The sequence below is a fragment of the Acinonyx jubatus genome, chromosome D4 (genome assembly GCF_027475565.1).
Source record: "Acinonyx jubatus isolate Ajub_Pintada_27869175 chromosome D4, VMU_Ajub_asm_v1.0, whole genome shotgun sequence".
NCBI classification, from domain to species: Eukaryota; Metazoa; Chordata; class Mammalia; order Carnivora; family Felidae; genus Acinonyx; species Acinonyx jubatus.
The window spans coordinates 33108236-33128529 of NC_069391.1; the positions used below are offsets into that span (position 1 = coordinate 33108236).

Genomic DNA, 20294 nt, shown 5'->3' on the forward strand with positions numbered 1-20294 from the left:
AAAAATCAGGATACAAAATTGTCGATACCAACAACTTCTAGACTTCTATGTAAAAGACCTGTTGTATCGGTGAAGGCCCTAGCAGGAAACGGATGGCATAATCAGAGGGTTGAGGTGAAGAAAGTTTACTTTAGAGGAAGTAACCAGTGCTAACACAGCACCAGAGCCTCATGACCCCCATGTGCCCCGGAGGACAAAGGAGAGGGGGCAGTTATTGGAGGCAGGAGAAGGGGCCACTTCCCCGGGGGGCCAGTGGGAAGAGATACCTCGAGTTCTCTCGTTCCCCCCTCCCACTTCCGCTGGGGCCTCCCATTGGCTGAGCCCATCTGGAAGTCAGAGGACATGGGGGCTTAAGTGACATATCCACAGAAGTCAGATTCCAGAAACAGAGTAGCAGAGACCGGCTTGAGGGGGTGGGTGCAGGCAGCCAACTCGAGCAGCTACTAGTGGGATCATTGTGTTGGGAATATGCATAGTTGTGTCACTCCCCTCCTTTTGTCAGACTTCCAGTGGAGTGTAGAAGTCACTTTGCCATGTGAATCCAAAGGTCATAAGCGGTCTGAGCCGACACGAGGGTCCTACCGCAGAAGAACCCCAAAGAAATGGAGAACAACATTTCTCCAGCTGCCGTGAGATCTTGGCACAGGCTGGTCATCCAAGGACTGGAGACAAAGCGCTGGTTTGGGTGAGCCCGGCCAGGGTCAGGTTCCCCAGGAAAGGGACTCAGGCCTTCAGGAGGTTTCCTGGGGAGCACCCACAGGAAGGAGAGTGGTGGACAGTGAAGTTGACACAAAATGCTGTTGTAACAGAGGCCTGGGTGGAGCCCAGGGAGAGCTCTGCAGCTAAGATGGCCCTTCAGAGATGTCCCGAATCAGGCATGAAGGCGGGCCGGTCACTGGTGTGGGCTGCCCTGGGCAGGGGCGTGATCTTGGACAAGGCTGCCCCTTTTAGTCACAGGCCGATCTCCGAGAGACACATAGCTGCGAGCTGTCAGTAGCCAACCCTCCCAGCAGCCGAGAGAATGGAAGGTTCTGGCAGCACATAGTTATAGGACCCTTGGGAACGAAGGAGTCTAGACTGGCAGGCCGGTAAGACGAGGACAGCTGAAAGGGCATCCCTTGGCCAGTAGTCCCCAAATGTGTAACGAAGACCCCAGGGTGCTTTGTACAAGCACATTCCTGTCTCCCTCCCCTCCTCTCACACCAGAGTTAGAATCTCTTGGGCAGGGCCCGGGAATCTGTATTTCTACAAAGCTGCCGAAGAGAGGTGCCGTGCACAAGCAGGCTTGGAGCCACTGCTCTTAAAAACTCCAGACCCGACTGTGGTTGATGTCAGGTCAGAGAGATTTCTAGTTCTGGCAGCTGCTCTGGGCTGAGCCCCATGCTACGGGCTGGAACTCAAGGAACTCGGCTGGGCACTGCCCTCAAGCAGCTGTTGTCTCGCAGGGGAAAGGGACCTGGAAGGGCGGCAGCTGGTGGCTCTCTGTGGGGTTACTGTTCTGTTGCTGCTGTTAGAGACACGGCTTTGGGCAGCATCTATCTGGGAGGCAGGAAATTGGGTCTGAATCCAGCTCTGCCCCTAGATGGCTGTGTGATAGGCAAGCCCCTACCCCTCTCCAGACCTTAGTTTTCCCTGCTGTCCAGTGAGGGCTGCTGGGTTAATGTGTCAGAGGTGTGGGGAGTGGGCTTGAGGGTGACAGGCCAGCTCTGCCTGCTGGACAGAGGCTCCCTTTGCAGTGACCTTGGGGCCAGAAGGTGAAGTACATCTCAGACGTGTGCCACGTCCTCCTTGTTGTCACCTTCTGATCTCGATGTCCCACCCCTTGGATGTGCCCAGCTCTGACTTCTCCTCTCTCCCAAACGTCTTGATTGCTTGCTTTGTGTCCCTCATGGATACCTGGAGAGGCCCCAACACGGTCCTTGTAACTGGAGTAAAGGCTCAAGAATCTGAGACATTCCTCCGGGTTCTAGCCCTCCCTCCCACCCCTCCATCTGAGGCCTGACTACCTCCTATAGCAACCCCACCTCTGCTTGCATACCAGCAGCAAGGGGAAGCTCACTCTCCCGCGGCAGAAGTTCCTTCTATCCTTTTTAGAAAGTTCTCCTCTGAGGGAGCCGAAAGCCACTTCCTGGTGGCTTCCCACACTGGCCCTGGCCATTCCCCTGGGGCCCAGGTGCCACGCTGGCCCCCTAATCTCAGTGACAGCTTCTCACGATGTGCAGGCGGGACTTTCTGTCCCTGCAAACCCCCTCCTGTCCCCTCTTAGGTTCCTGGGGTGCCAAGGAGCAGGGGAGGGGCTCTGAACGCCAGGGAGCGACTCTGCCTTCCGCTTCCCCCAGTGCTCTCAGGTACGGTTTCTCTAATATCCCCCGTCTTAACTGGGATATCCCTGTTTTAGTAATATCCAAATAATTCTCTAACTAGTGGCCTGGTCCCACAAGCCTGCTGCAGTTAAAGCAGTGGGTGCTTTATCACAGGAAGGCTGCCAGGCTCTGACGGCTGATTTCATTCCCCCCATAGCTCAGCGTAGCCTGACTTCTCAGGGCTAGCATTGCAGCAGAAGCAGCAGGCCAGGGAAGACAGCTGGCCCTGGGGTTTGTGCAGATCCAAGAGGGAGACTTGGGCTTGGTCCCACATCCTCAGGCAGCCTGGAGCTAGGCCCCGAGGGACCCAGATGGAGGGTGTGTGGACTCTTGGGGCAGTTTCTGGTTAGCTAGAGAGAGTGGTCTGCACAGCACCATGCAGTTTAGAGGAGGGGTCACCACTAGCTTGGGAATGAGGGAAGGCATCCCGCAGGAGGAGGTGTTTGAGGATGTGTGGAATTTTAAATTCAGAGCTGATCCTATGAGTTTCCTGTTCTGCTGTAACAAATCACCACAATTTGTTATGTTATGGTACCAAAGCTCAGAAGTTCAGGGGCGCCTGGGTGGCTCAGTCAGTTAAGCATCCGACTATTGGTTTCGGCTCATGTCACCATCTCATGGTTTATGAGTTTGAGCGCCGCATCAGGCTCTGTGCTGACAGTGCAGAGCCTGCTTGGGATTCTCTCTCTTTCCCCTCTCTCTCTCTTCACCCCCCCTGCTCACTCTCTCTGTCTCTCTCTCGAAAATAAATAAACTAAAAAAAAAAAAAAAAAAAAAAGCTCAGAAGTTCAAAATCAAGGTGTGAGCCGGACTGGTTGCTTCTGGAGGCTCTGGGGGAGGGTCCGCTCCCTTGCCTTTTCCAGCTGCTAGAGGCCACTTTCACTCCTTGGCTTGTGGCCCCATCCTCCACCTTCAAAGCCAGCAGTGAGGTTTCATCAGACCATCTCTCTCAGACCCCTGCTTCTGTTGCCATGTCTCCTTCTGGAACTGCCTACTTTCCCTTATAAAGACCCCTGTGATTACCCTGGACCCACCTAGATAATCTTAAGTGATCTCCCCATTTCAAGACCCATCACTTAATCCCATCTGCAAAGTGCCCTTTGCCATGTAAAGTAAAGGATTTCAGGAATGAGGATGTGTGCATCTTTTGGGAGGGGCTCTTATTCTGTGTATCACTTAAGCTTCTTTGGAATTTCTAAAACCGTGCAAGGCTGGATGGGGACTTGAGAGCCGGAGGATCCTAGTTCCCTTGCATCAGCTGTCCTACCCCTGTGCAAGTTGGTCTAGGGTGTGCCCCCTGCCCTGCAAGGTGTGGTTCTGGAAGGTGGGCCCCTGGGGGAGCTCGTGGGGCACCGGGCAGAGGACAATGGCCTGCAGGCTATTCCCTCTCCCTCCGAAGGACTGCTGTGACAGAGTGATGGTGGTGGTGTCTCCAAGGCAGGAAGGAGATGTCCTGGGTGCATCTTGGGCCCGGGAGCTTGTCACTGGTCAGCCGTGCCAGCTGGAGTCCCTGTTCTCAGCCGCCATGTGGGCTGACCAGACGTCCCCCAGCAGGTTTGGATGTGAGTGGTTAGGCAGGTTCAGGTCACAGGTCCCCACACCCTGAGCCATAGTGAGGAAAGCAGAGAACTGCCCCCAGGGAACTCTACCTGCCCTCAGGCCACCAAGTGTGGCCTGAGGGCATCACAGCACTGTCCTGGGGCCAGTTCCGGTTTTCAGGCTGAGGCATCCAGGCCAGCCACTGGGCATTTGGCTCATCCCTGTAAGACCGTCTCAAATGTTCTCAGAATGAACTCTAAAATAAAAGTTCAAAGGAGCTCGGAGTGCTGACCCTCTGCCTCTAAGGCTGGACGGACACAGTGCCTCCTGTGTGCACCCCTTCATCCTCTCGTCTGCCTCGGTTTCTGCATGCAGGCACCACACTGGACCCTGGAAAAGAAAACAAAGCCCTTCCCTCGCGGGGCTGCCCTGTTAGTTGAGGAGGCGGACGTGACAGCCCCAGTTCTCATGGTCAGCTCTCTGCGAGCCAGCTCAAAGTCAGCAGCCTGGACTGCTGAGCCTTCCACTGGGGCCCATGGGGCGGATGGCCTCACCTGGGCCTCCGCATCTCATGACACGGCAGCTTCTGGTCCTTCTCTTGTTTTCCTGCTCTTGGTAACTCTGAAAAAGTGAGAAAGACTTATTTCCTGGGGACAGACAAGTGGCTGTGGAGTAGAGGGAAACCTTACCTGTGATGTAAGGCGTAGGCAGGACAGGGAGCCCAGAGGCTGCATGGGATCATGGTTTGGACCCGCAAAGGCCGGGTCCTAGGAGGCCCCAGGTGTATTTGTTTCTGTGGCTGCCACAACAAATCATCAGAAACAGGGTGGCTTAAAGCAACAGAAATTCCTTCTCTTATAGTTCTGGAGCCAAGGGTCTAAAATCAAGGTGTCACCAGGGCCCTGCTCCCGCTAAATGCTCCCTGGGAGGGTCCTTCCTGGCCTTTCCCAGCCTCTGGCGGCCCCAGGTGTTCCTCAGCCTGTGGCCAAATCATTCCAGCATCTGTCTCTGCCTTCAGATGCCTTCTCCCTCATATCTGTGTGTCCCGAATCTTTCTCCGTCTTTCTGTTAGAAGGACACTTATCACTGGCTTCAGGGCCCGCCCAGGTAGTCCAGGATGATCTCATCTCAAGATGCTTAAGTTAATTACATCTGCAAAGATGCTTTTTCCAAATAAGGTCACATTCACAGATTCTGCTGTTTAGGACTTGGGCATACCTATTTGGGGGTCACACTGGCTCTGCAGTGTGAACACGCAGGTGTCCCACACATGTGGTTTTCACATGGACACAGCTGTGCATATACCCCCAGGTATTACCCTGTGCAAGTGCCACATGTGTGCAGTAGAGCTAATACATGTTTACTTGTGTCCTTGCCCTTGTGAAAAAAAATTTCACTTGTATTCAACTCTGGTTATAGCTTATTAAGAGTTTATATTTCTAGAAATCTGAAAGCTAGATGGCTGTGTTTTTTTAAAAGGAACTCTTTCGGGGGGGCGCCTGGGTGGTTCAGTCGGTTAAGCATCTGACTTCAGCTCAGGTCATGATCTCACAGTCCGTGGGTTCGAGCCCCGCCTCGGGCTCTGTGCTGACAGCTCAGAGCCTGGAGCCTGCTTCAGATTCTGTGACTCCCTCTCGCTCTGCCCCTCCCCTGCTCCTGCTCTGTCTCTCTGTCTCAAAAATAAATAAAAACATTAAAAAAAATTTTTTTTTTTTAATTTTTAAAAGGAACTCTTTCGGGGTGCCTGGGTGGCTCAGTTGGTTAGGCATCCAACTCTTGATTTTGCCTCAGGTCATGATATCATGGTTCATGAGATTGAGCCCCAAGTTGCTGATAGCACAGAGTCTGCTTGGGATTCTCTCTCTCTCTCTCTCTCTCTCTCTCTGTCTGTCTCTCTCTCTCTCTGTCTGTCAAAAACAAATAAATAAACTTAAAAAAATAATTTAAAAGGAACACTTTCCTCAATGAATGTTCACAAGTTTGGAAAAGTGGAAATACAACCACATGTATGAATTTCTATGGGAACTTAAGTGTATGCCCCAAGTCTTTGGGAAACTTCAGAGCTGAAGAGGGCTACTTCGGCAACTGTAAAATTTAAAAAGTCAGGGTAGGGGCAGGTGGAGTTTTGAAACACTTGTTTTCTTAGAACCACATGCATTGGTGGTGAGAGAAAACTCCCTTCTCTGGTTTCCCAACCAGTTTCTCCTTGCACACCTCTGATGATGGGGAGCTCACTATCTACCAAAGCAGCCTTCTCCATTATTAGGAAGTTTTTTTGGCCTTGGGCTAAAGTTTGCTTTCTTGAACCACTTATCTGTTGGTCCCCTCCTCTGCCGTGGGGGTGCCCAGAACCAGGCTCCCTCTCTTCCACACGAGAGCCCTTCAGAGTTGAACCCAGCCATCACTTCCTGCCTTCGTCTTCTAGTCTCTGGGCTAATTTTTTAATTAGCTTAAATTAATGGCGGTTTCTGGGGAGCTCCGGGCCCAGTAAAAGTGACCTGAATTATTCAAAGATTTGAGTGTTTCAAATGCCTGTTTATCCTAATTAGCATCTTAACTACAGCGGTGCCCTCTGCCTCTAACGAGCCACATTTTAACATGTTCCATATTTTAATGGATTTTACTTGAATGAACTGTTTAATCAAATGAAGACACATTTCATGAATGAATAGAAGTAAATCTATAATTATACGCTTTAGTCAGGTAAGAGGAGTGACATTTTGGCACAATCCAGGGCTATATATAGCGAGTGCATTTGAATGACAAAGTAGGTTACCTCCAGTTCCATAGGAGAGCTGGGAACTCGCTTTGCTCTCAAGTTCATTTTGTAACCTAATTAGAATTTTCAAAGAGTTGTAAAGTGCCTGTGGCGCAGATCTGGTTCTCCCCATCTTTACCTGGATCTCTGCCTTTCTAGATGATTCCTCAGCTGGTGCAGCAGCCTTGTTAGGGAAGGCAGCCAGGGTACTACTGGCCACAGAAGCCAAGTGTCCTAGAGTCTCTGATGCTCTGCATGGCGTCCACTTTGCATTTCACATCCTCCATCAAAGTCTTCACTGCCTGGGACATGTGGTCAGAATGTGGTAACTTACAGTTATAACAATACGATGCTTTCCTCTTCTGCCTTTGCTTACTGTTTCTCTCTTATGCCTTGTCCCCCCTTTCCTTCTTTCCGTTCTTGCTTCTGACATGGTCAGGACCTGCTCGCGGTGCTGGGGACCAGGAATAGAAGGATCTGGGGGTGTAAAATGAGACATAACCATAGGATGGGGCAGGGGAGGGCAGGAGAGGGGTGTGGGAAACTGTAAAGGAAGATGGTGCCCTGGACTTGGAGAAAGTGGGGACAGTGACATGGGGCGCTTTCAGGCAGGCGGGCAACTCATCTGTGAGCCTGACAGTTCTGTTGCTTTTCCCCCTAAAGTGTGCGGTTTCCATCTTTAGCTGCATGTTGGAACCACCTGGAGGCATCTAAAAATGCTGATGCCTGGGTGCTAGTCCAGAGATTCTAACTGGTTTAGGATGTAGCCAGGGTACCAGTATTTTTAAAGACTCCCCAGGTAGTTCTAATACGCAGTCCAGAGTCTTCAGGTGACTGCAGCCCCAATACCTTGACTATAGCCTCATGGAAGACCCTGAACCAGAACCACCCAGCTAAGGTGCTCCTGCATTCCTGGCCCATGGCAACTGTGTGAGATAATAAATGTGTCTTGTTTGAAACCACCGAGCTTTGGGATAATTTGTTACACAGCAATGGATGACTGATACAGATGATTAGTTGCCCCAGGTGTACCCCTAAGTGGGTCACTTCACCTCCACCAGTGTCTCTACCTCTAGCCTTCCAGAATCTCTCACCTGGATGGTTGCTGGAGCTGTCTCACTGACCTTCCTCTTCCCCAACTACCTCTGCCCCTCACTGGCCCCACGGCAGCCTAAATCATGGTTCTGGTCATGTCACCCATCCTCGAAACCTTGTAACGGCTTCTCACTGTGCTTAGGCTCAAGACCAGCATCTTTGATGTAAATTATAAGGCCCTCATGGCCTATTCCTCATTTCATGCCCACGGCCTTCCCCCCTCCCTAGCCCATGCTCTGCTGTAGCCCAGCCTGGCTCTTCTGGCTTTTCACTGCTCTCTTCCACCATGGGACTTTTGCATGTACTGCTGCTCAGCCTGGAAGCTTTCTCCTGACTAACCTCCTGCCTGGGTCCAACTCCACCGTTACAGCTTCCCCCAGAGCATGTTCCTGAACGTGAGAGCCCTTGTCTTGGTAGGGACCAGGGTGATCATCTGATTAATGTTTCCCACCTCCACTAGATAGAGACCCAGGACTGTGAATGATTTTGCTCACTAGCAGAGCCCTAGTACTAACTCACATGGTGCATGGAATAAAGAGATGTCAATATCATGAATGAATGAATGAATGAATGAATGGGAAAATAAATGAGAGACTGGCAAGAACAAGCAGAACCCCAATCTAGAATAATCAGAGCTCTAGGTAGCTGTCCAGAAAGAGACCTAAGCCCATAGGCCAGGCAGTAACTGCTATTGGCTGTAGCTCCAGCCCCAGAAATGCAGCAGGAGCCCGGATGGAGAGCCTGAGATCTAAGAAGATCTCTAGCCACCTGACATACCTATTCCTCTGGTCTTCTTTTCCTCCAACCTGTCTGCTTCTCCCCCCGCATCTCGCAAGACGGATAAAGACTGGCTATGTCCCCGAAGCATTCAGTCAGTTGGAGGAGTGAGGCCACTGCAATGGCTTTATTGGAGTGACGAGTCCCTATCACCCCTTCCCCCACGGCCCCATGACCCAGCTGGGAGGGGGACTGCATGTATACCTACTGGGCCTGCTGTTCAGACGGCTGATCTGACCTGACGGGGTTTTCTCCATACACACCCTGAGTGGGACTGTCCCCACGGCTCTGGCCTTTTCCCCAGAGCCACTGATTCTGCCTACCTCTTGACTTCTTTCAAGATGGACTACCCTAGAGCTTAAAGTCTGAGTTTAAATGTTAAAATCCTTGGATTTGGATCTTGGATTCCCGAAGCTGCATGGGATCCCTTAGGAGACATTGTTGTCATCCCTTGTAACCTGTACCCTCCCCAGCCCCCTGGGTCTATGGCCTCCCTGAAGGTTCCTAGCCATGCCCCTCCCCATTGAGCCTGAACCTCCTTGTCCTTATCCCTCATAAAGGCGACCAGAACTGAGCCCAGCATTTGAGGTGTGGACTGACATGGACAGAGGGACAGAACAGAGGGCAACTGCCACGTCCTTCATTCTAGACATGACGGCCTTCTAAATGTGGCTCCCAGTCCCGCTCACTCTCTTGGCAGTTGCCTTGCTCAGTTAACACATTCTGGTTTTCTAATCAAGAGGGAAATATCTAAGCCATTGGAAACGTTTCTCTCACTATGATCAATGAGTGTTGTAAAACTTACCCTGCTTCCTCTAGGACAGTGGGTTTCAAATTTGAGCATTCATCAGAATTGCCTGGAGGGCTGGGTAAACACAGATTGCTGGACACAGCTTCTGATCCAGTAGGTCTGCGGTGGGGCCTGAGAATTTGCATTTCTAACACATTCCCAGGTGATGCTGGTGTTACTGTCCAGGGGCCACATTTTGAGAACCACTGCTTTAGGGATATGCTTTCTGGCACAACTTCATATTCATAGTCTGTACCAGTTCTTGAGGCTGGGGAGGGAAATCAGCAGCTGTTGCCTCCATGCCTAGCTTAGACTTTTTAGTCCTTGGGCTCTGACCCACTGGTTTTCCTGTGTGTCCTTGGAACTCCTTTGGTAGCCTGAGCTCATATCCACTGCTCCAGAAGCAGAGAGAGTTCTCCCTTTAGGTGACCTCTGCCCTGTGGGCTGGCCCCAAGGCTCCAGCTTAGACTCGACCCCTCCTGATTGTTCTTCTCATGGTCCTGCTCACGCCCCTGGCAGTCCTGGCCCTTCCTTCCAGGTAATGGGACAGCCTTCCTCTCTGTCCCATCCATACCCATCCATGCAAATGAGGCCCCCAGTGGGACCCCAACTATACCGGACTGTGTGTGTGTGTGTGTGTGTGTGTGTGTGTGTGTGTTATTTTCTTGGAAATTAAGAGCTATTCTTTTCCCAGAAGAACGTATTTCTGCTTTTATAATGGAGGTGAGTGAAGAATAGGATTCGCTGTGTAGAAATGCAGTTTATAGCAAGCTGCAAAAAGACATTGGCCCCATTAAACAAGAGATACCTGCAGTTCCAGAAGGAAAAATAAGCATTTACAAATTTATGTGGTACATCTTTGACCAGTGAACTGAATGGTCCTCCTACCCACACATGAGGGTGTGGATCTTTTTTCCTTATGAGTTACATCAATGATATTATCTCGTTTCCATGCTTTGGTTACTTAAAAAATACCATTTATTACTGATTTCCTCCATTTGCTTTCTCTAAAAGGGTCCATTAGAATAAATACTTGAGCTGAGCTCAGACTTCTTGGTGCTAAAATTATGGTGGCTGATCGCACCACCATCTGTTCTGACCTGTTCTGGCTCATCAGGCTTCCAGAACTGTCCACAGCTGGCAGGCTCCAGAAGAGCCAGCCTGGGAGCATGTGGAGAGCACAGGGCTGGGAGCGACACTTCAGTTTCCTCATTTGTGAAATTAGGGGCAGAATGAGATGACCTCTAGGGTGTTTTCGTTTTGTTTGTTTTGAGTTCTGACTGCCTAAAACATAGTTGATTGGCCATAATTAAACACAGCTTTCATGCACATTCTTATTCACAGATAGATACCCCAAGCCACTGGCTGCCTCGATGCCTTGCCTTAAAAGCCTGGACATGATCATTCATCTTTTTTTTTTTTTTAATGTTTACTTATTTTTGAGAGAGAGAGAGACAGAGAGAGAGAGAGAGAGAGAATGTGAGCAGGGGAGAGGCAGAGACAGGGGGAGACACAGAATCCCAAGCAGGCTCCAGGCTCTGAGCTGCCAGCACAGAGCCCGACGTGGGACTCAAACTCATAAACCGCGAGGTCATGACCTGAGCCGAAGTCAGACCCTTAACCAGCTGAGCCCCCCAGGAGCCCCCCAGCTCTTCATTCCTTTCTAAGGCTGGGTGATGTTCCACTGCATGTATACACCACATCTTTATCCCTTTGTTTATCCCTTCATCCATTGATGGACACTTGGGTTGCTTTCATAGCTTGGCTTTTGTGAAGAATGCTGTGTACAAATGTATCTTTAAGACTCTGTTTTCATTTCTTTTGAGAATGTACCCAGAAGTCGAATGCTGGATCGTGTAGTCATCTGTGTTTGCTTTTTGAGGGACTGCCATACCGTTTTCCACAGTGGCTGTACCATTTTAGGCACTCCGTGTCTCTACATTTTCGACAATGCTCGCTGTCTCCTGTGTTTTGCTAATAGCCATCCTAATGGGTGTGAATGGGAAGTGCTTGTAAGGATCATCTTCTCTTAAGGAAGAGGAAACTGAAGCCCTGAGACAGGGAGGGTCACACAGAGATGCGGCGGTCACAAGCAAATCAGTGACAGACCTAGAACCTGGATCCCCCAACCCGCACTTGGTAGTTTTTACTGAAACACACAGTCCTGTTTCCACTCTTTATGTCAGAGGGTGCTCAGCCGTGGCCACGGGCCAGATACAAACTTCAGATTTCTGTGGTTCAGTCCTCACTTTGTTTTTGTTTTTTAATATTTCAAAATTGTATCAACGTTTTAAAATATGGAAGGATCTTGTATTTTAAAAAGTCTAGATTTCTGAATTCTCCCTCTGAAATCAGAAGTCTAGTGACTCGGTCTGGCATTCTGGGGCACAGCATGATGGGAGCAACTGCCATCTTAGATGGGACATCCGGTCTCCAGTTTGCCACTGTCCCCACCACTCCCTAATATCCTTCTATACATACTGCTTCACACACTGGCTGGACCCAGTGAATCCTGGAGTTTGCAGATCTCTGCTTTCTAAGCATATCCATGTTGGCCATCCTGTGTCAACAGATAGGTACTTATATGTAACAACACAGGCTGGTTCCATACCCCCTTGCTCTTTATTCTGCACTGAGTGTCTTGCTGTTTCTTCACCCTAGAAGTGAAATGATATTGCAAGTAAATAATGCAGAATATAAATAGAGATATATGTGAACAGTCTGATTTGGTGACAGTGTGATGAGACAGAGAAACACCAGCAGGAAAGCCCAGAGATTCGGACGCTCGTCTTGACTCTCTCCCAGGAAATCTCTGCACCACCTTAGCTAGCCCCTTCCCAGTCTAGCATCCTTGTGCCAGTGTGTCCCTTGCAGGCTGGATCCCCAAGGTCTCACAGGGCCCTCTAGTTTATAATGAAGGGGAAAAAATAACTCCTTTCGCATTGTTGGTGGAGAAAACCAGCCCAGTTAAGCTGCCTCCCCAGGACGACGCCTCCAAACAGACTCTTCCTGTGGCTGCCAGCACACCCACCCTCTGCTTTCTCTTTGCTAACAGGTGAGGAATGACCTAACCGGGGTTCTGTATGGTGAGGACATTGAGATTTCGGACACCGAGAGCTTCTCCAACGATCCCTGCACCAGTGTCAAAAAGCTTAAGGTGAGTGCAGCTGGCCACGGCCGCGGGGACAGACCGATGCCTTGCTCCAGGCTTCCCCACATCCCTGACTATGAAAGTGTCTTGAGTTCTGGCTGTTTCATTTCATCCTGGCATTTCACACATGAGGAGAGGCCCCAGGAGCTGACTCCCCTTGGCTGCCCCCATGCTTGTCCAGCAGTGGCCAAAGGTCTGATTGCTAGGTACATAGTCCTGGAGAGCTTACTGGGTGATTTTGTGTCTCTCAATCGAGCCTACGAGGTAAGCAGGGCGTGAGTTATTACCTTCTTCATTGCAGAGAGGCTGAGAGAGAGGGAGTGTCTTGCCCGAAGCCACAGCAAGGAAGTACAGTTTGTTCGGACTGAACGCCTAGGTTTCTGACCCCTCTCGTGACACTCACTCCAGGAACAGAGAGGGCCGACTAGAAGTTTGCCCAGCTGTCAGGGGGCTCTGTCTGCCATTTGTCTCCTCATCCCACAAGCTCTCTCAAATACCTGGTTTGTGCCAGACCCCCCCCCCCCCCCCCCCGGGTCTCACAGACACCATCAGTCCTCAGGTTGCTCACAGCTGGGGAGGAAGCCAGTTACCTCTCTGGGGAACAGGAACAGAGGGGCCTGGGAACAGAGGGAGGAAGTGACTCATCCCGCCTGGGGAGAGGGTTCAGACAAGGCTCCAGATAAGGGACAGCGTCTGCACCTTGCAAATGGATAAATGGGATGGGGACCTGCAGGAGCCCAGCAGGGAAGGAGGAGTGAAGATCAGAGGGCAGGGCGACCATGCTCACCATGCAGCAGGGACCAGCAGGGATTCCACAGAGGCTGGAGTATTGGGGCTGGAAGGAGTTGGGAGCCAGGTTCCGCAAGACTTGAATGCCAAACTGAGGAGTTTGGTCTTTTATCCAGGGGGCAGCGAGGGTGCTGGGGATTTATAAGCAGGTGCACACAGAGTTAGAGCTGTCACCTTCCTCTTTCCCTCTCTTCCACTCCCTCGTGCCCACATTTAGGGCTGCTGGCTTGGAGACCGCAGATGCCAACTGCTAACATGTCCCCTTCCATCTTGGGCAGGTCCCAGGTTACACCAGTCAGAGCAGGTGGCAGTTTCGAGCTCTTGTCTTCCAAAGCCCTCAGTTCACAGATGGGAAGGCTGAGGCCCAGAGACAGGGAACGAGGGAAGCAGACACCATGCCCGTGTGTGACATTGCAGCCCTTCGAGCTGCTTCAGATGAGGAAACAGTAGCTTGGGAGGGCCTGCTGGCAGCCGGGTGCCTGGGGCGGGATCTGCCCATGCTGTTCGCCCACAGGCTGTGTGGTCTGAGGGTCCAGTCGGGTTGTGGGGTCTGGAGGACCCCGAGTGGTACAGTGCCTGCTCGGCAGGGAACAGCCGGGTGGGCCCGATGCTGTGATGATGTTCTGCCACACAGGGCAGCGTCTCCCCAGGGTGGGCACTTGAAATAGCTTCCTGTGCCTCAGAGGCCCAGCAGAGTTCTTTGGGCTTTAAAGTTTAAAGAGCCTTTGTGTGTAGAGCAGAGGCACTAGTTGAAAGTCTGCAGAGAAATTGGGGAAGGAACTGGGTGCTCTGCTCGTCGACCAACCAGCTCCGCCAGAGGTAGGAGTGACATTACCGATGATGGAAATAGCAGCCCACCTGTCCGGGGCCCTGGCGGAGAGCCAGGTGCCAATGCAGAGCCCTTGACCTCCGCTGGCTCATTCGGCCCTCCCCAGAGCCCTCGGACAGAGAGTTTTTGCATCCCGGTATCTCAGATGAGGAACATGAGGCTCAAAGAGGTTAAGGATCGCCCGAGTCGCCCAGCTGGAAAGCGGTGGGTTGGATTGAAGCCTGGGTCTGGACGACTAGGCGGCCCAGGTCTCTCCACCGCCCCGCACAGCTGCTGCCAGAAAGGATGACAACATCACATAAGCTGGGGGAGGGAGGGGTGCAGAGCCCAGTCTGTCTGTTGGCAAAGGAGTCCTTCTGGGGGAAGCGCTCTTCCCCCACAGACCTGCATGACTCCTTCTCCAGCCTTCTTCTCGTCTTTGCCCAGTTGTTCGCTTTTTCCAGAGGCCTTCCCTGCATGCTTCATTTAGAAGTTAAATCCTTGTCTACTTTCTGCTGATTTTCTCCATTTCACTGACAGACGCCTGTATTCGTTTCCAAGGGCTGCTGTAACAAAGTACCACAAACTAGGTGGCTTAAAGCAAACAGAAATGTATTCTCCCACATTCCGGAGGCTGGAAGTTCAAGGTCAAGGTGTCGGCAAGGTCATGCGGTCTAGAAGGTCGTGGGGCCATCCCGTGCCTTTCTCTTCGCTTCTGGTATTGCCAGCAAGCCTTGGTGTCCCCCCTCCTGCAGCTGCGTTAACTGCAGTCCCTGCTTCATATGGCATGTTCCCCTTTCCTTTCACATCGTCTTCTTATTAGGACGTTAGTCGTGTTGGATTACACGTCTACCCTACGCCAGCATGACCTCATCTTAACTAATTACATCTGCAGAGAAGGTCACATTCCAAGGTATTGGGGATTCAACATATCTTTGGGGGCCACAATTCAACCCATCACAACATCTGACCTCCCATTCATTTTGCCTAGTCGTTTTATCGTCTGTCTCCTCCCGCTGGAACATAAGTTCTAAGAGGCAACAGTTTCTGTCTGTTGTGCTCACTGTTTTGTTCCCCATCACCCAGAATCAAATTAATTTGAGTGTGTGTAAATAAAACACCAAGTCTGGACAGAGGGAGCCAACAGAGAACACAAGGATAGAATAGAGTAAAGCAACAGAGTACTGAGTAAAGGAATACTCAGGAATAGAGTAAAGTAACTTCTGGAAAGCTCGGAGAAAAAGCAAATCTCTGGTTTACTGTGGGATAAGATAGAGAAGGATGTTCAGAGGACAAGGGAGAAAACTAAATACCAAATAGCAGAATTAAAATCTGCATTGGAGGTATTAGAGAGCAGAGTTCATGCCAAGAAAAATAAAGATCAATAGTATGAAGGACAAACTTGAGATATTTCCCAGAATTCAGAGGAAATGGTGAGAGCAATCAATCTAATGAGGGAAGAGAGAATAGTTATGGACACTGGAAAGGGAGATCCTAAGGGAAAACCAGGACAGATGAAACAACAAAAATCAACACAAAACAGGCACCACACTAGCAGTGAGTAGTGCACCTAGCACTTGGACTTGGTTTCTAATACCATTCTTTAGGAAAAGGAACCAGGACTCCTTGGGAAAATGGCTGATTCTAGGACTGGGGCAGGGAATATGCACGATGATCCTGGAGCATTTTCTAGTGCCAGAAAGTAAAGGAGTGCGGCTGAGTGCAAGGGCTCCCAGTGGCCAACGCTGGGACAATTTCAGCAATAAAATAAAATAGCATTGGATTAAAACCCAGAGTATAAAATAAATATCCATGTGTCCATACTGCTGTGAGTGATTGAATAAATAAGTGGGAAAGATCAGGCAAATATCCTATACAGAAGAATTCCAAATAATTTACATAGATATTTCAGGTTCATGGAGGTAGAGCAGAATGACCCGCTTCTTAAGTGATTTCTTTCCAAAGAGTCCACTGTGGAAAGCAGGGAGAAGAGTGGCTTGATGATGGAGAAATCTAATAAACACGACCTCAGCTGGGTGACCGAGGTCAACATCAATAGCAGTAAGTCACGGTGATAGGATACACCCTTGATATGAGGGAATGAGAAGGGCAATTTACCTCGGTGGGTCTTCCTTCCCCAAACCCATGCCCTAAGCCTAACCATGAGAAAAAAATCAGGCAAATTCTAGTGGAAGCCATTTCCCAAAACACTCCTCAAAACTGTCTAGGTCTTCAGAAATAAGGAATGTCTGAGCCAAAAGGAGCCTATGGAGACATGACAACTAATATAATGTGTTACCCTGGATGCAATCCAGGGATAGAGCAAGGACATTAGAGAAAAAAAAAAACAAAAAACAACTAAGAAAATCTGATTAAAATATGGGCTTTAGCTAATAATAATCAATATCCGTTTATTAATTATAACAATGTGCCCCACGAACATAAAATATTAATAATAGGGGAACCTGGGTGAGGAACATATGAGAACCTTCTATCTTTGTTATTTTTCTAAGACTATTCTCAAATAAGAAGTTTGTTTTTTAAACAGAAGACACATTTAAGGGGGCTCAGGAGGGTCCTACTAGATTGGATTGACAAAATTGCTAATAGTCAACCATTTTTGAAGTACCATATCGACAATTTCATGAGGAAATGTACAATGTGCACACTGTATGTGCGCCTAGCTGGCCTTTCCACATTCTAGCAGAATTGGTGAAAAGAGAGTCATACCAACACACATTTTAGCAAAAGCTTTGAAGTACAAATATAAAGGGGGAAATCTACAAGTATCTAGGCCAGAAGAAAACGAATTTCCCACAAAGGTGCAAAAACCAGGCCACCTCAACTCCTCTGCAGCATTCAATCCCAGAGACAGTGGAGCAGCTGGGAGACATTCTCCCATGTGTGTAGCTCATGTGGCATACCAGCCAGGTGCCTTTCTCGAAGTTAATCCTTGAAGTCCTACGTCAACCAGCCAAGAACAATGGCAAACTTCATAGCTGAGGTCATGGCAGAAACTGCTGATCAGGGGCCACCAGAACCCATAGACAGAGAGCTAAGTCTAAATAATTGTTCTAAAATGGTATACAGATGCTGGGACGCCTGGGTGGCTCAGTCGGCTGAGTGTCCGACTTCGGCTCAGGTCATGATCTCGCGGTTTGTGAGTTCGAGTCCTGCCTTGGGCTCTGTGCTGACAGCTCAGAGCCTGGAGCCTGCTTTGGATTCTGGGTCTCCCTCTCTCTCTCTGCCCCTCCCCTGCTCACTCTCTGTCTCTCCCTCTCTCTCAAAAATAAATAAACATAAAAAAAAAAAAACTTTAAATGGTATACAGATGCAAAAGTTCATTTTGAAAGCAAACGTACATATACATAGAGTGCAAAAATACATCTGGTAATAATAATTGAGATGTTAAAATCCATATTCCATTAACGTAACCAAAGAAGTGGGCAAGTAAAAAATATGGGTGGTAACCTCCTGGTCTTAAGTAGCAGAGGGACTCAATAGAGACCATTTTGTTCATGAGTTTCCTAATGAGAAACATACAAGCTAAAGAACGCTTTGAATAACTTGATGGTAAATATACTATAATGCAAATAGAACCCAAAGCTTCTGAAGCACAGAAAAGGGAAGCAGGGAAAACCTAGTCCACATATTGAAAAACAGAAAGAAAATGTGAAAACCAGAAAGCATAACATATAATTGTAGACCAAATACAGTCCTCCTGACCGTAAATTCAAAGAGGTCAAACTCCCTATCAAAAGACAAAGACAGAGAACTGTATTTTTGAAGGACTGACTATAGCTGTTGACAACAGAGAAAGTGACACAGAAAGGTCAAAGGTAAAAGACCAGCCAAAGGTAGGTCAGGCAAACCCAACCGAAGCAAGAACCCCAGTGTTCATTTGAGACCCAAAGGGAATTCAAGGTACAGGCATTAAACAGGATTAAGGAGAGTCATTCTCTATAGATAGGGGTACAATTCACCATGAGAATAACACAATCATGGACCATTATTGCTCTAAATTACATCTCACTGAAATATATAAAGAAAAGCCTGTTAAAATACAAAGGAGAATTGACAGAAACACAATAGCATTGGGAGCCATAACATTCTCTCAGTCTTGGACAGATCACCCAGGCAAAAATAAGCAAGAACACAGAGGAACCAAATAATGAAATTAATCAGGCTGATTTAGCAGATATGTACCAAAGTTCGCCTAAATAAAGTCAAGAAAAACCATCTCTGTGTGATGGAGTCCCGAGGCCTTTAAGCTCCTTCCAGGCCTGTTCCGAACAGGGGGCTTTAAAGTTAACTGTTGCCAGGCTGGACTGGGCGGGGGCCCAGAGTCTGCCCCTGGGTATTTCCATGGTGCTGGCTCTGAAGCGTTGGGCTGTGAGGGGGAGAGCGCCAGGCTTCCACTGTCCTGCTCTGTTCATTTTGTTTGCTTTCTCTACCTTCCCCGGAGTAGCCTCTAGCCTATCATTCAGGGTTCTGATTCCAGGAAAATCTCCCTAATTTATAAACCAGCCGATTAGCAACCTTAATGCCATCTGCAACATTAACCCCCCCCCCCCCCACCCCTTGCATGTCACAGACCATACTTGTAGGTTCTGGAGATTAGGAAATGGACACTTTGGGGGGACCATTTGCCTATCATAGGAGGACCACAAAAACAGACTTTCGGGTGGACTGCTGCCCCCTGTGCTCCATGAGAGAGGCCTAGTGGGAAGTCCCCCCTCCCCACACCCTATAGGCCAGAATGCTGCTTGACTCCCAGAAAGTAGAGCTCATATAGGCACCCCGAGGGGATGCAGAGCTACAGAATAAACATGGTACATTCCAGCAGGCCAGTTTTGCTCAGAAACATGGGGAGAAATGCATTATTTTTATCTTGAGATAAACATAGGTATGTTATTGGAATACTAAATGTATGTGAATTTTCAAAATAATAAACTTTACAGAAATGGCATGCTTTCCCAGTGGGCTGCTCTGGGCTATTCCCTCTTTGCTCTCTTCTTTAAGAGTATATGTCTCCCTAAGGTACAGCCTTGTTGAATCACTGTGTTGTACACCTGAAACTAATATAACATTGTGTGTCAACCATAATCACCTAGGTAGATAGATAGATAAAAATGAAAAATAAACAGGAGGGCTACTCAGAATAAAAAGATTGTTGTAACAACAACAAGAATATATATCTCTTGCTTCTCTGTCTTTAAGGACATTTCTCTGGTGAGGGAAAAAAAGAGTCTAAGAAAAACTTAACTTGAGCTAAATAAAAGTACTCATGCTAGGTATGGAATCAGTGTGTCAGGGCCAGGAGGGACTTTGGGAAGCATCTAGGCTCACCCTGCTGGAGTCATCCCAGGTCTCACAGCCAGAGTCAGAGGGCGGGAGTGGCCTGAGTCCCTGGCCCCTTCCCCAGTGCCCACTGGCCCCAGTCAAGCCACCTCCCAGCCCCACCATGGCCAGCCTCTAAAAGTTTGACCGCCCTGGGGCTTGTCATACCTCCTCCTTTTCCACAACTTTTGTACACAGTTTCATCTGATTTTTTGGCAGCCCAGTGGGCCTGTGGGGCTGGGCACCTGAGAAACCAGGAAGTGATCACATGTGGGCCAAGACAGGTGCACAGGCGGCAGGAGATGCCAGATAACCCAGTGTCCGGGTCGACCTTGCCTTCCCAGCGGGACCCCACACCCCTGCTACGGGGAAGGCAGGATAGGGTGGCCTTCTGCTTTCCTGCTGTTTTAAATGTACACCAGCTATTTTAACACCTCAGGATCACATCTGCTGTTCCAGTGCCTCCACACGGAAGTCTGCGGGACTTTCCTCTGTGAGTTGTTGCTGCAGACTGGATGTTTGCTTAGCCTGGGAGGCAATATATAGGAGCAGTGGTCAAGTGCTCAGGCTCTGGGGCTGGGCCCAGCCGGGGTGGAGGCCAGCACCACCACTGCCTACCTGTGTGACCTGGTGCCTTAGGTTGAACTCCCTAGAAACAGAGCCCGAGGTTCTGGTGAAAGAGCTTTATGAGAGCACGCTCAGGAGAAGGGAGGGAGGCAGGGTAAGGCAAGAGGGGAGCTGGGCCAGAATGCTGTCTTGGCTGGAGACCAGGTTAGCCTGGCCCCCCCGCCCCCCCAGGGTGTCTGGACCACACAGCTGGTCCCACCTTTCCGAGACCCCAGTCGGGTCACTGGGTGCTGCAGAATGTGGCACACAGCGTGGCC

At 49.6% G+C, this 20294-nt stretch overlaps 1 protein-coding gene across 1 annotated transcript in view; it reads left to right on the top strand.

Annotated features, from left to right (window-relative positions):
• The window catches only part of GABBR2 (gamma-aminobutyric acid type B receptor subunit 2), a 348681-nt gene that overhangs the window by 161861 nt on the left and 166526 nt on the right, over positions 1-20294 (top strand). Inside the window, exon 4 of the mRNA XM_027039527.2 lies at positions 12378-12479. Coding sequence (XP_026895328.1) covers positions 12378-12479 — 102 coding nt within the window. The remainder of the gene's footprint in view (positions 1-12377; positions 12480-20294) is intronic.